General features: G+C 38.4%; 1 protein-coding gene across 1 annotated transcript in view; it reads right to left on the reverse strand.

Moving 5' to 3' along the window:
- The window catches only part of ank1b (ankyrin 1, erythrocytic b), a 34,894-nt gene that overhangs the window by 7,778 nt on the left and 11,349 nt on the right, over nt 1-15,767 (reverse strand). Inside the window, exons 23-36 of the mRNA XM_081391238.1 lie at nt 15,646-15,709; nt 14,533-14,645; nt 14,072-14,296; nt 13,115-13,269; nt 12,733-12,944; nt 12,232-12,436; nt 11,861-11,957; nt 11,187-11,415; nt 10,656-10,784; nt 7,153-7,272; nt 5,256-5,340; nt 4,210-4,284; nt 3,982-4,113; nt 1,516-1,674 (exon numbers count right to left, since the gene is read on the reverse strand). Of these exons, the coding sequence (XP_081247364.1) occupies nt 1,516-1,674; nt 3,982-4,113; nt 4,210-4,284; nt 5,256-5,340; nt 7,153-7,272; nt 10,656-10,784; nt 11,187-11,415; nt 11,861-11,957; nt 12,232-12,436; nt 12,733-12,944; nt 13,115-13,269; nt 14,072-14,296; nt 14,533-14,645; nt 15,646-15,709 (2,000 nt within the window). The remainder of the gene's footprint in view (nt 1-1,515; nt 1,675-3,981; nt 4,114-4,209; nt 4,285-5,255; nt 5,341-7,152; nt 7,273-10,655; nt 10,785-11,186; nt 11,416-11,860; nt 11,958-12,231; nt 12,437-12,732; nt 12,945-13,114; nt 13,270-14,071; nt 14,297-14,532; nt 14,646-15,645; nt 15,710-15,767) is intronic.

Consider the following 15,767-nt stretch of genomic DNA (forward strand, 5'->3'; position numbering starts at 1 on the left):
CATACGAGCCTACATACTCCTATCTGTGCCTCACTGGTATATTTAAAAATAACACACCCCAAAACACATTCGATTTGTTTTCTGGAGCATAACTGCTACAATATCACTCTCGCTATTTACTTGCACTACTGCTCCATCCTATGTCATATTTGCATGCTTTTAAATATAAATATTTGGGCCTGGTTTCACAGACAGGGTTTAGATTAAGCCATGATTAGTTCTTAGTTTAATTAGGACATTTAGGTTGCTTTTACAAACATGCCTTAGAAAAAACATTTCTGTTGTGCATCTTGAGACATTGACACTGACATGTTTTAAGATTAGTTAAGATAAGTTAAAACAGCTCAAACATGCATTTTAGTCCGGGACTAGGCTTGAGTCTTGTCTGTGAAACCAGGGAATGATTTGTTTTCCCAATATAATTTTTGCCAAATGTCATTTTTCTGTATAAAATAAAATTTTATTGGAATTTCCACAGTATTTTCCAACTGAATTTCACCATTATTATACTGTGCGTATTACAATTGCATAGAACCTTTTTGTAAGTTTGAACGAGAAAATATGAGAAAGAAATATATACAGTATATAAATATTATGGTAATGGGAACATTTTTAATAAAGGATATAAACTGTAACAAACTGAGGAAAGCAGGCGAAGGCGAGGATCTAAATGCCGGATTTTTAATAAAGTAACCCATAAACAGATAAAACATAACTCAAGGAACAAAGGAACAAAACCACGAGGATCACCGAAACAAAAGCAACCATTACATGTACAACAACTAACAAAGTAACAAATTAAACACAAGGGCTATAAATACACAGGGGCAAACAACTTAACTAGATAATGAGGAAACAAGATACAGCTGGGGAGACTAATCAACATAAACTACAAAGGACTACAAAACATGACACACACACACACACACACACACACACACACACACACACACACACACACACACACACACACACACACACACACACACACACACACACACACACACACACACACACACACACACACACACACACACACACACACACACACACACACACACACACACACTCTCTCCAATGTTCCCATTATCATAATTACTTTGAATTATTTATATTGCTATACAAATTTGTATTTGCATTTGTTATATATACCTGTTGCACTGAAGAAAATCTCATATTTGTCAAGTAATGCCGTCACGTGATAACAGTTTTTCCCTACTGAGAGGTTTGTTTTGTAATAATGAATGGAAAAGGCTGAAAATGGAGGCATTGCAATGGCATGCCTGATTAATCAGTGGAAAAAAAATAGATAAATAGAAAAAAATTCTCATTAAATCCTGTCTCGTACCCAAATTTCATGCTCTAGATTTTGGGAGACTAGAGCTAGTATGCGATTAGTGGCCAACCCATGCAGCTTCAAACATCTAAGCCTTGGTTTACATGGAGTCTAATGTCAGTTCATTGATGAACGCACAGAGGATTAGAAGATCAGTGCAAGCTGCAGTCTGTTCTTACCATTGATGACACTAGGGGAAAGAAGAGTGGAGTCCCGATCAGCCAGCCTGCAGGCTCCTTCCTCCACCGCCTCGGGAAGACCCTGTGGAGCCTGAGCCTCCAGAGACTTCACAATATCTGCCCGGTCAATGTTCTTCAACGCTCCATAAAGGTTCTCCACTGAACATATGATGATGGAGGAAGTGTTATAGTAGCATGCAGAGACAAGGAAACTGTCATAAAGAGTAAAATTAGTTTCAGAAAATGAAATAATTCTGTGTACGTTATAGTTTTGTGCTTTTAATTTCATTTTCAAATGAACATTTCAGTTTAGTTTTAGTTCATTTCAGCAGTACTTTTCATGGTTGCAGTTCAGTTTTCTGTTTCTGGCTATGAAAACTTTGTTTATGGCAATAGTGTTTGCTTAGTTTATAATAATAATACTGAAGTATCCACCTTATTTTTAACGTAAGCACGGGTGTGGGCATATGTAACTTAAAAGGCTTCTGGTCTCATCCGCGTCATTATTTTAACTGAACAAAAACCGTCCATTATGACACACTGTAAGTAGCGCAAATAGTTTTACCGTTTACTGCACTCATCTGGTTACTTCCCTATAGCGGCTAATGAATTGAAAGTCTTGCACGTTCACACAAAGTAGCTTACTGACATGTTGCAAAATAACCCTAGTGAAAAAAACCTACACCAAAATGTATTTAAAATACATTTATTTCATACTAAGTATACTACAAATCCATTAACATATTTACTGACATATCACTTGAGACTATACACTCACCTAAAGGATTATTAGGAACACCATACTAATACTGTGTTTGACTCCCTTTCGCCTTCAGAACTGCCTTAATTCTACGTGGCATTGATTCAACAAGGTGCTGAAAGCATTCTTTAGAAATGTTGGCCCATATTGATAGAATAGCATCTTGCAGTTGATGGAGATTTGTGGGATGCACATCCAGGGCACGAAGCTCCCGTTCCACCACATCCCAAAGATGCTCTATTGGGTTGAGATCTGGTGACTGTGGGGGCCATTTTAGTACAGTGAACTCATTGTCATGTTCAAGAAACCAATTTGAAATGATTCGAGCTTTGTGACATGGTGCATTATCCTGCTGGAAGTAGCCATCAGAGACATGGTCAGAAACAATGCTCAGGTAGGCCGTGGCATTTAAACGATGCCCAATTGGCGCTAAGGGGCATAAAGTGTGCCAAGAAAACATCCCCCACACCATTACACCACCACCACCAGCCTGCACAGTGGAAACAAGGCATGATGGATCCATGTTCTCATTCTGTTTACGCCAAATTCTGACTCTACCATCTGAATGTCTCAACAGAAATCGAGACTCATCAGACCAGACAACATTTTCCCAGTCTTCAACTGTCCAATTTTGGTGAGCTCGTGCAAATTGTAGCCTCTTTTTTCTATTTGTAGTGGAGATGAGTGGTACCCGGTGGGGTCTTCTGCTGTTGTAGCCCATCCGCCTCAAGGTTGTGCGTGTTGTGGCTTCACAAATGCTTTGCTGCATACCTCGGTTGTAACGAGTGGTTATTTCAGTCAAAGCTCTTCTATCAGCTTGAATCAGTCGGCCCATTCTCCTCTGACCTCTAGCATCAACAAGGCATTTTCGCCCACAGGACTGCCGCATACTGGATGTTTTTCCCTTTTTACACCATTCTTTGTAAACCCTAGAAATGGTTGTGCGTGAAAATCCCAGTAACTGAGCAGATTGTGAAATACTCAGACCAGCCCGTCTGGCACCAACAACCATGCCACACTCAAAATTGCTTAAATCACCTTTCTTTCCCATTCTGACATTCAGTTTGGAGTTCAGGAGATTGTCTTGACCAGGACCACACCCCTAAATGCATTGAAGCAACTGCCATGTGATTGGTTGATTAGATAATTGCATTAATGAGAAATTGAACAGGTGTTCCTAATAATCCTTTAGGTGAGTGTATATTATAATTAAACTTTATTTGGAGTACTTCTTTTAATGCATAATGCACATTTCTTAATATTAAACCTAAAATGTGTTTTAATATAACTATAAGTAAGGATAGTATGACCTCTGTATAATATCATTCTTTAAATGCAAGACATTTAAAGTGTACCTAAAGTATATTTGCAATAGTTCAATTTTAGCACAATCAAATATACTTAAGTATATATTTAGTTGGACCACTATTTCTTGATATCTAAAGTGCATTAAGTACAAAATTATTTGTTCCAATTTAGCAGACTTTAAGCATGCCAATTTAGTATACTAACAGTACAATTGCAGGATATTTATGTTACATTTATGTTACAAAAGTACATAAATACATGTACATGTACAAAGTACATGTAAATGTATTTGTAGCATAAAATCAATGTATTTCAATTACATTTTAGTATATTAATTTTTCACTAGGGAAGGTGGATAAAGCCACAAAGTGGTAGAGTGTTTTAGTACGGATCCTCACTCTTGGCTTTCTTGCCCTCTCGGCTAACCCACAGGTTGAGCAGAGCCAAACTCTGGTCCAGGAGAGAGTTGGGATTCTCCACTCTCATCCGGTTAATGTCATCCACACTGAATTGCAGTTCCCTCCCAAGTTCTACAACGAAAACAGACGGAAGCAATTATAGAATGTGAGTTAAGAGGAAAAAGACTGAGAGGTAATGAAAAGAGATACGAGAGGCAGAGCTCTTACCGGTCCAGCTCAGTCCCAGCTGTTCTGCTATTACTGTGATCTTTAGCTCAGTTCTCTCCATGACATTTACAGTGGCTGAATCAAAGACAAAATATACCAGAGTTTTCACAGACGGTTCAATGATGAAACACTTTAAAAACATACCCAGCTTACAACTTTACGCTAGTGGATATACTTCACTGTGGCTGATCCTGTAAAACCCAGGAGACTTAATATAATAAACACTATAGATCACATTAACAATATAACCATATCCTTGAGTTAGTTGATATATGGTCTTATCTGTCATATATAAATATATACATCTATATATATATATATATATATATATATTTGAATAATGAACATGTTCAGTAAAGATCTTGTCAATTAAGACATGAAAAACAGGAATGTAATGAAAACGGCCTCTTCTTGATAGATTTTATTGAGGACTATAAATTAAATCAATGTAATGACATTAAAGCCACTATACTGTATGGTAAAACATCCTGTAAAAATGACCAGATCCAGTGAAATGACTAAGATTAGTTATAACTGATGACTGAAACTATAACGTTGATCGATACTTACCAAGAACTGGTACATACTACATACATTAGTTGGCTTCATCTGCTTCGAGAACAATGAAGATGTGATGCGTTTCGGACGGCAAAGCCACCTTGAACCTCCCTCTATAATCACTCCTCCACCTTTTACATGTCTAAACAGGCAGCTTTTACCAAGTCCTTCCACTTTAAAGCTCATTCTCAAAGCTAAAGTTTGCCATGCTATGAGTATTTACTCTGGAATCAAACCAGCACCATGCGTTTCATTACTGCTCATTCGCTCAGTAAATGTAAGGGCCACCCGTTTCTCTGAATTGTTTGTGTTAGATGTGGCCCCAGTGAGTGCAATCCCAGCATCACCCTCATAAAAGAGGGCAGTGCTCAGCATCCAATGCCCAGTCACAGCCATGCATGAGAGATTGGGCAGGTGTAGAAGCAAGGATATGGGTACAGCATTCAGAAGCCCCCCTCCTCCACAGCTAAGGGGACGTTATGTCTTACCCAGGCTGGACTCGTTCAGGGCGCTGTACCTCTCCCTCAGGGCGAGAGGGGTCAACGTTCTCCGCCGCTCATCGCTACCCACCACCTACGAGAAATAAATGTATTATGTACAGTGCTTTGTCTTTCAGACAGTTTTTTTTGGAGCATGTAGCCCTATACACATCAAGGCAAAGTACTCATGTCTAAAAATAGCTTGAAGGTGTTTTAATACACAGGAAGAAAATCTGAAGACAATATTACATCTGAAACACCAACTGCATCAACTCCTTTTATTTCCCTTTTTTCATTTTTCAAACTTTTTATATTCACATTTGACGAGCATTTGATATGAGAATAGGATGAAATCAAGATGAATTGTGCAATACACTATATACTTTTTTAATGTCTTTATTTTTTTTCATCTTATCTTTGGTCTGTTTTTTTCCTGCATTTTTTCTGAAATATACAGTAGTGTGGTCACAGAAACACATTGAGGACAGTGGGAATGAGAATAAGCCAAGCTCAAACCTTCATCACCCATCAAAGTATTAGGAGCAAATGCGCTGACTGCTGTGGCACGGCCCCAACCTCTCATGCAATTTTAATCAAGTAGATTTTTAGCAGTTTAACTGGAATGACAACTATTTACGTAGCCTGAACAATATATGTACATTTAAGACATATCTTGAGATATCTCTAGATATATCCTAAATGCCATGTTCCCAAAAAAAGAACGACAATTTAATCATGTAGTTTAATTGAACCTTAGAGTTAAATGGTAGACAACAATGGACTAGAGTAACTCCATTATGAGCTGGTGATTAGTTACTTATAACAAATACATTTGAATGTCATTTGAGTTTGGAAGGTCAAAAAAATTACTTTTTAGACAGGATTAGTTAATACATTTTTTAATTACAAAAATGCTTTTATTTTAAACAAAATTGACAGATTCTTAAATTAAATGTATTTATAAATAACATATATATTTAGAATAATATATGTATTTGTTTATATATTTTACATTTTATTTATTTATTTATTTATTATTCTGATCTTATTTTAATCTTGTTTTAATGTTGGATGTGATTCCAGCAGGTAGTCTATGAACCATCACCTGCTATTTACCAAGAAAGTAGATTTTGAATTCACACTGAATAGCTCAAGATGAGCAATCACAGACATTCGTATGCACATGGAATTAGATTTCTCAGAGGCCACCCAAGCTAGTCCAAAAATCAGTAGATAATTTGCTTTTTTTTTTTTTTTACTTGAGGTTGAGTGACAAAACACAGCTGTGATCAATTTGTTTCTGTGAAACACAAAACCGTCTCGTTAGAACAGAGTTCATGAGATGTTAAAGGGATAGTTCACTTTGAAATTAAATTTTGGTATGTTTTAGCTTACCTCAAGGGCATCCAAGATGTAGGTGTCTTTTTTCCGCAGTAGTTTCAAGTTTGATATTTTTAGGTCAAACCGTTCTTGTCTGTCAGTCATATAATGCAGGTCTATGGTCACTGTCTCAAAGAGCATGCACAGAGTCCAAATTAAAACAATTCCCCATCGTCTAAATTAAACAATTCCCCATCGTAAGTACACATTGATGGCCTAAGACACGAAACGAGTGGTTTGTGTGAGAAACCGAACAGTATTTATAACGTTTTTAGCTCTTATACACAGCCATGTCCAAGTGATCTGAGGGCGCGGGCGCATCCTGGTGTGTGACGTGTACGCAGACTGGTGCATAGATATATAGGCCTACACTAGATGTCGCCTTGTCTACGGCAGTTCATTGGAATGAATGTCTTTAAGGCGAAATCTAGTGTATATATCTATGCACCATACCAAAATTTAATTTCAAAGTGAACCATCCCTTTAAGGTGTAAGTGATCAGAGAGGAAATGAACAGCGACAGCACCTTGACACAGGGAGGCATGGTGATGTTGAGGTTGCACAGCACGTGTTGCGTGTCCTCGTACTTGGTGGACTTGCGCAGAAAGGACAGGAACCCGGTGGCTTCCTTATTGCCGTCTCTCACCTGATGAGCCAGGGGAAATGGAGAGGGAGGGAGAAACAGATGGAGAGAGGAGAACAGGATGAAAGAGAGGGGGGAAAATGGGTGAGGAAAGGGTCAAATAAGAACAAAAGAGAGGGGGAAGATGAATTAAGGGAGAGAAAGAGGAGAGAGAGATAGAGAAAGAGAGAGATTAAAGGGTGTTAGAAAGAGCAGCTGCCCGGCTGTGACTCATACAGGTTGACGGGAGGTGGGGAAGGGGATGGAGGCAGTCCATAGGCAGGCGAGAGACAGAGAGAGATTTACCTTTACTTTTACCTGGCCGTCTGTGAGATCAGACAGTAAGTGAGTGACCGTGAGAGAGAGAGAGAGAGACAGTGAGACAGACATACAGACAGGCAGGCAGGCAGGCTAGAAGGTGAAAGAGTTAAGGGCATGCTCACGTGACTAATACAACAGTTACGAGGTGAACCACTACGCCACAAAATACAACACAGAGCAGCTCGTCTGTGGCTGACCAATCACAGAAAGAGGTGCAGCGTGTAAGCCACAATGACAGACACCAAAATGAAGGGAGGGAAACAATGAAGAGAGAAAGACAGCACTGGGAAAAAACAGAGAGACTGAAGACAAGGGCTGCACGATTTAAACCAAAAATATTGACAAATATTGCGACTATGATTCCAGCTGCGATATTATAAAGATGTAAGATCTCATATTGCTTACTTAAAGAACAAAATAGCATAACATTACATGGAAACAGCAGCTCTCAAAAACTGTGGAAACAATGCCTTTTGGTTCAAAATCCAGTTGTTTTATCCACGCTCTATTGATAGTAAAAAAAAAAAAAGTTACTATTTAAGGGTGTTCACTCTTGAGTCCTCTTAAAAAGAAAGTGATCCATGAACTTAGTTTAAAAAAAAAATACCCAGTTCTGTTTGTATTCACACTGGAAGTGGACTTGAAAGAGGACACACATATCTTTATATCTTTTGTCCAGTCTTTTGACCACTTTATCTCTTTTGTCAACTTTCCACTCACACATTTAAAAAACAAAACACCAATTCAACATTAGTAATAATAAAAATACTATTACTAATAATTGAATATTATAATACTAGTTATTCATATTACATAGAATATTGATATAACAGAATTTATTATAAAATAGTACAATTGGACATAATAAATAATAATAATTTAATATTAGAATGTTACTTATTAATATTATCTAGAATATTAGAATAACACATTTTTATAAAATAGTATAATAACTTGACATAATAAATTATAAATAATAATAATAATAATTTGATATTAGAATATCATTTACTAATATTATCTAGAATATTAATGTCACATCCGCCAGCTGGAGTTCCCATGATCGCCACCAGAGGGCACTCCTTCAGTCTCTTGTGCAATCTCATCATGAACTCCATTTCCCAGTATCCATTGCCTGTTCTCATTATGTGAATTGTGCTGAGTCCCAATTCGCATACTATCCGTCCTAAATAGTATGCGAAACTAGAATTAGTACGTCCCAAATCGTAGTATGTTGAAAAGAGTATTCCAAAGATACCCGGATGGTCTACTATTTCCGGTTAGAATTCCAAAGTGCAGATCAATGCACACTCTAACGGCTAATATTGCCCACAACCCATTGCGTGCGGGAGGGAGAAGCTTTGTGGTGATGGTGGTATCTATGGTGATGTAAACATGGCAGCCGGATGCAGCCGCGGAGATTCGCCCTCAGTTTTTAAGTGTAAGAATTCAAATGTTTAACCCTTATTAAAGTTATATTTTATTGTCTCGTAATATTAATGGGGTTATGTTGTGCCAAAAAGTACCGTGTTTATCTTGTAGGGTCCGATGAAATAAAAAGTACAGTGTCATGCATGTGTCTTTTTTTAATGTATTTCTTCTGATGTTTCTGTCTTAGATTTATAAGTTACCTTACTATAAACCCTTTTGAAAATAAACACCTTTTACTACACTAACCATAGTTTAACCACACTGACTTATTTGTAGTAATACTGTGGCTGTACAAATGTTAACTTTATCAATCCAACCAAAGAAACATGGTTACTACAATTTTACTATAGTAAAAGCATGGTTCATTTTCATCGGGGTATTTTTGAGTATTAAGTATAAAATACGTTAAACAATAGTTATACTATAAACTTTAAATATTTTAGCTTTCGTTACACACATTGCACATGAACGTCAGAACCAGCCGCCTCACAAACGACCTGCGTTTGGTTGATCTACGACGACAGCCTGCTTCACTCCTCAATTTGGTAGGACACATTGTAAATGTATTTTGGAAAAAAAGATGGGAATAGTAAATACGACATATAATTATATATATATGACATAAGAATGAATGAAATGTAAAATGTTTTGTTAACAGTCATGGTGTGCGTAACTAAGCAACCACGTTCTCGTTCACGTTGCATGACGTCATCGAAGTATGTCCCAGAACGTGCATACTCTTTTGCTACACACTCAAAAGTATGTACTTTTTCCTCACAAAAAAAGTACATACTTTTAGGTCGTAGTATAAGTAGGCGAATTGGGACTCAGCCTTGGTGTTGAATTATGTGTGATTACATTCAGCTGTGTGTCATTATCTGGTTAGCTTTGCCTATACAGTAAAAGCCCAGTGTTTTCAGTCATTTTTTGCGAAGTCTTGTATTTGTGTTACACTGCCATTCTGAGCGATATACTGGTTTTCTGTGTCTTGGTTTTTGATTCTCTGCCTGTTGTTTTGGATTACCCTGTTTGCCTGTGTTTCTTGGACCTTGTTTTATGTTTGAATGGTTTGACCCTTGGCCTGTTATATGGATTACTATTCTGGATTGTCCCAATAACACTGCATTTGGATCTCCAACCCTAGTCTCGGAGCAGTTTGCAACAATTAAAATAATAATATATTATAAAATAAGCATCTGTAATATTCATGTTATAATTTCATGTAATAACACAGTGTCACATTATTAGATTTTAGAACTTAGATTAAATTAGAACTTCTATAGTGACAAAATGTTTGAAATTGCATTCTTGTAAAAATTTAGTTAACAAGAAGCACTTTACGCTCACAATGGACGCTATAAAGAAAGTGCAGTGCAAGCTTTAATTGAACGCTCTGGGGTCACACTAGGCCATTTTATTTTGAATACATGTGCAGCCCTACTGAAGACATTAGGGAGTACATAAAATTGACAAGATGATCAGACAATACTAACACACACACACAAGATGACACTCAATGACACAAATATGTGTAGGTTGACTGAAAAAATAATATTTTTAAAACAAGGGAAGTCGACATGAACTTATCAGCCTATATTTCCTAAGACACTCTCACGGATAGACAGAAATAGATAGGGAAAGACCGATGTACAGACCTTCACAGAGACAGGTAGCCGGTTGTCTCTGAAGGCCTGGAAACTGAAGCTACGAGGCTGCTGGGTTGCTTTCCTAACGGGCACCAGGTTTCCAGAACATTCTAAGTGCAGCGGCATCCCCTCCATCACCTGTGGGAGGAAAAGGAAGGAGAAACACAAGGAGAGCAGTGATTCAGAATGAGTCAGAGACTTAGCGCTAATGTAGCGAGTCGACGTCATTGTGTACAGTAGACAGCTGCTTCATAAACTTGCATTTTATTACTTATTCCCTTTGAAAATGCTGAGAAATGAGTTCAAAATGAGATCTAAACTGCATTGTAAAAACAGAATCCTAGAAATTAAAACTTAGACTAAGAACAATTCAAATGAGGCAAGACACATCATGCATTGCAAAATGCACATTCAGAAAAGACACTGGTGTTAAAAACAATGCTAAAAGAAAACTGATCCTATTTTTCTGATTTTTTTTTTTTTTGTGTGTACATCAGAAAAATATATATGACATATACATATGCTTTTATGTCAGCTAACCTCAATGTCCCTGCTGCGGGCCACCTCGGAGAAGTTCTCGTGCAACTCAAGGGTTTTGTCTATTTTGTCATCAGTCATGCAGTAACAGCGCAGGCGGCCCTCTCTGGCATCGTTCATCTTAGCAAATACAACAAATTTGGCCATGTATGGAACTGACATCAGCTCACGGTACAGCAGATTGGCGAAGGTCACGGCCTCTGCCGTTCGTGGACAGTCCGCCAGCCAGAACCTGCAGCGAAACAGAGGACAGACACGTACAATAGAGGGGGAAAAATAGGGTCACAAGAGACAATGTTTACTTGTAAAATGTGTATAAATGTGTATAAATATAAATGTAATGGCGACTGGAATTCACCAAGAATGAATTGTTTTCAGAGATGGTAAAAGCACAATGTTAATTGTGCAAGGAAAATAGTGCTGAGGTTTTTGAATAAAGCACAATTTATAATGAGCCTAATTTACAGTAAAATGAGGTATGTTAGCAATGAAAAGAATGGCAATGACTTTGTATTATTTATTTTAACACATTTAGTGACTGCTTAAAACAGATTATAGCCTAGGTGTTAAATAAATAAGATGGATCTTTTTGTGCTGAAATACAACGCACAATGTATTGCAACCGTTCAGTAAATTCGCTCTTAGATGCTTTATCCTTGAATGTTTTTGCGTCTCACCTTGCAGACACATTGGTAGTGAAGTTGGCACAGTTGTGGGAATACATGAGCTTGGTAGTGCCAGTGATGTCTTCCCACTGAGCGGGAGCGGTGCCACCTGCAGAAGGTTTACATTTTTTTATAAAATCCTTTTTTTTTTTCAACCAACACCATCTGGAATGAACTTGCTGAGTCTATCTTTATCCCAGTGTCCCTCTCCAGGCAGGACACCAGTCTGTTTCAGCCTTTTCCAAGCAGCCTGGCAGGACAGCTACATCAAATCTGGCCGAGGCTGGAAAAGACTGGCGTTCAAGACAATCTTCCTTTCTCCAAAACACAAATATCAATTTCAGACAATGTTTTCTTTGAAATAGATCAGAACCGGACTGTACCAATAACACTGCAGAGGAGGCGGAGGCTAGTAGTGTCTCCTTCGCCGGCATCACGTGCACTCTCCCTCCATGATGGAGGTAAAGGGATACGCAGCCCAATTGGGCGATGGAATTTGCGCCGACGAGGCTCTACTGTCACAACGGGACTGAATGTGGCCTGATTTCCTAATTGCCGAGTCAGCAGCTCATCAGGGATTGGCTGGGCCTGGGTAGAGACAAAAGAAGAAGAAAAAGACACAAAGATTCAGTTATTCCTTAGTTCATTTTCAGTCATTCTCCTCTGAATTTATGCATTATTATTATGCTTATTTTTTAACAATGTGTACAGCATTTTAGATAAAAGTTTGCCCCTACAATACATAATTGTCAAAGGTTAAAAAAAATTAAGTTGCACGCATAATCAAGTCCAGTTTGAATGGCCATGCCACTTCTGAATCTAATCGTATAAAATGTGTGATTACATTGCTTCACTGTCATTCTCTCTACATTCTGAAAACTCACCTGTAAGCCAAGTCGGACCCTCTTAGTGACCGCCGTGTCGGGGAAAATGGCCTGGACCTGGGGCACCAGCTTACTCATCAGCTGACCTCCCTCTGGGCCAATAAGATCGCTCTCCTGTTGGACACGTGACACCACAGCAAAGTAAAGAGGGAAGTCTGTGGAGATTATGCGCCGGATTCTTTTCTTCTCCAGCTCCTCCTGACTTTCCAGATCTGATGAAGGCACCCAGAGAAAACAAGGTCATAAGGTCAGTCTTACAGAAATAATTGTGGGGGAAATGTAAAGTGACATGTAATTTCTCCTGCTACATAACTGAAAAAGAAAATAAACTCTTTTCTCTTTGGGTTTATGGAAATTCCTCTTAGTGAAACATAAGACCTACCTTCATCCATTCCATTGAGGATGGTCTCCAGAACATCATCGCCATAGCGATTCCGATGCTCTTTCCAAACGGAGCCATTCTCACTTCGCAGAACCACTAGTTCCCGATCACCTCGGCTCAAGGAAGCAAAATGAGGGATCTCCACTATCACTGGCCTGAAGGGAATGATGGGAAAGAGCAAAGGCGTTAGTTGAAAATATCTTTAATTGACAACAAGACTCTGAGTGAATACAATAAGAATGATTAATTCAGAATGGACTTTCTCCAATCTGTCTTTCTCAGGCTACATCTACATGAGTCCAGATACATTTAAAAATGGGGTTTTAGTTTTAAAACGCTCTCTGCACACAAAAGTTGTTCGTCCACACTGAAACATCAGAAACTACTTAAATCATCTTAATGCACGAGTAAAATGTGTTAAAAGCTTATTGAGATGACACCAGACATAATAAAGTTCTTGCGTTATTCTGCTAGCATGATTGTTTTATTAGCAAAATATCCCACCACTTACTGGTGCATCCAGGTCACACTCAAAATCTCTGCCCTCAAAATTGCCCTCAAGTTTTGCCACAGGACAGCAATTGCAAGTCAATTTTTATGTCATTTTGTGTTTGGAATGTAATATGAAGACACACAGCACATGCCACTATAACCGTAGATATCTATTGGTAAAATATGTCACATGACTAAACATGCATCATCGTTTTCGAATACCTCCGTGTTCACAGTCCACACTACAATGCTAAAACAAGTTTTCAAATGAATTCACTTGTGAGAGCATCTCCAAAAAGCTGTTTTGTGGACAAAAACACCCAAAACGTAGAGAAAAAGATGCATTTTCAAATGTATCCGGATTAATGTAAGCGTAGCCTCAGTCCTACTCATAGAATCATTCATGATATCACAACTAGAATCGCAAGCAATGCCCATCCTTATTGCACAAGCACACACACTTACCCTAGAAACTGCATACTGGAAGGCCCTAGAGAGATAATACGAGATGCCAGTCCCTCTCCCTCCACTAGAGGAGGTGGGGTGGTGAGTTTCTGCGGTTTGACCAGACGGCAGGTGATGCGTGTGGGGGCAGCGCAGGTGCGTGGCGGGATGATCACACGCAGACCATTATGCCTGCTGCCCCGCATGGACCCGCCTCTCGCATCCACCATGAAGCTGACCAGAAACCTGTCAAACAACCAGCCGGTGAGCAAATCAGGCACAAAGAATTTATCCGGAAGCCCAGTATAAATCTAAAACCTCTTCAAAAGAGCCTACTCCTAGACACAAGATGACAGTGAAGACAGGTATAAAAATAAGCATTTATGACCAACAGATAAATACGGAGATAAAAGCGGTGAGAAGTGTCCGTAACGTCCGTTTACTGGATTTGTTTAGGCTGAATGTGAATTATGTGCACTGACCCAGTGTGGATGGGGCTGGCCACTGGGCTAACGTTGTCTGAGGTCTCTGTGGCTGGACTACTGGGGATTAGAGAGTCCTCGTCATACTCCTTTGGCAAAGGGACAGGTGTGTGCTGCAGACACACAGGAGTAGCACAGACCACACAGACACAAAGACACACACAAACAGAGGTACAATGACAGCTTTATGAGCGTAAAAGAGAGAAAAGGTCATCTCTGCTCGGTTCACCAGGTCATAGCAGCTGGTCAAGCTGTTTAGAAATAGGGTTAATTAACTCTAGCTTCTTCCAGCTTAGCCAAGCTGGTTTACCAGTCCTAACCAGCTTAAAAAAAGTGAACTGTATATATCTATAACTGAAGCAGCCAACGGTCTCAGATCTGACAGCAGCTGCATCACAAACCATAAGTAAATTATTTCATGAAGCTTTGTCTGTAAATGACGGTTTTATACGGATAATGTTTTCAAAGCACTAACACGCGTGCAATTTCCGATGCAATGACATTAGCCAATCATAACAGTGGTCAATTTACAAGCCTTAAGGGAGCCGCCCTTTAAAACAAATAGTTTCAGACAGGGTAAGAATAAAGGTAAAATAACAAATAATAATAAAAAAAAAATATATATATATATATATACAGTATATAAATGTTTCTAGTTATGCAAAGCTCTAAAATATTGTATTGGGTCTTTATAAAAAAAAAAAAAAAAAAAAAAAAAAAAAAAAATCCTTATCCTTAATCTTTATCCAGTAAACCCTGAATCAATGAATGGAAAAGTCATGTAAATTCATTGGTTAAAAGACTAGGAACCCTGCATGACATTCAGTACTTAAAACCTCTGGAATACAACATTTTTATTATTGAAATTTTTGTTTTAATTTACAGAAACAAGAAGTGCCAATAGATTAAAATAAGTTTTGAAAAACACATTGAGGGCAAAGGGGGCCTTCAAATATTGTTGTGGACTACAGGGGGCTGTGGAGTCAAAAAGGTTGAGAACTGTTGGCTTAGACTATCATATGAAAATCTTTGACCATTTAGATAACACCAGACCTGGATTTTTCAGCAAGGAACATTTCTTATTTCAGCACATGAAGCAGAAAAGTACAATACCTGGTCCAACATGACAGTTTCAGGTGACACACATGGAATTCTGGGAATTGCGGGTGAGTAAGGTCTGGAGAGAATGAAGGAAATAGTTGTAATCTGACTACTTTATTTTAAAGTAAAAAATG

The sequence above is a fragment of the Scardinius erythrophthalmus genome (assembly GCF_964197995.2).
Source record: "Scardinius erythrophthalmus genome assembly, chromosome: 17".
Lineage (NCBI taxonomy): Eukaryota > Metazoa > Chordata > Actinopteri > Cypriniformes > Leuciscidae > Scardinius > Scardinius erythrophthalmus.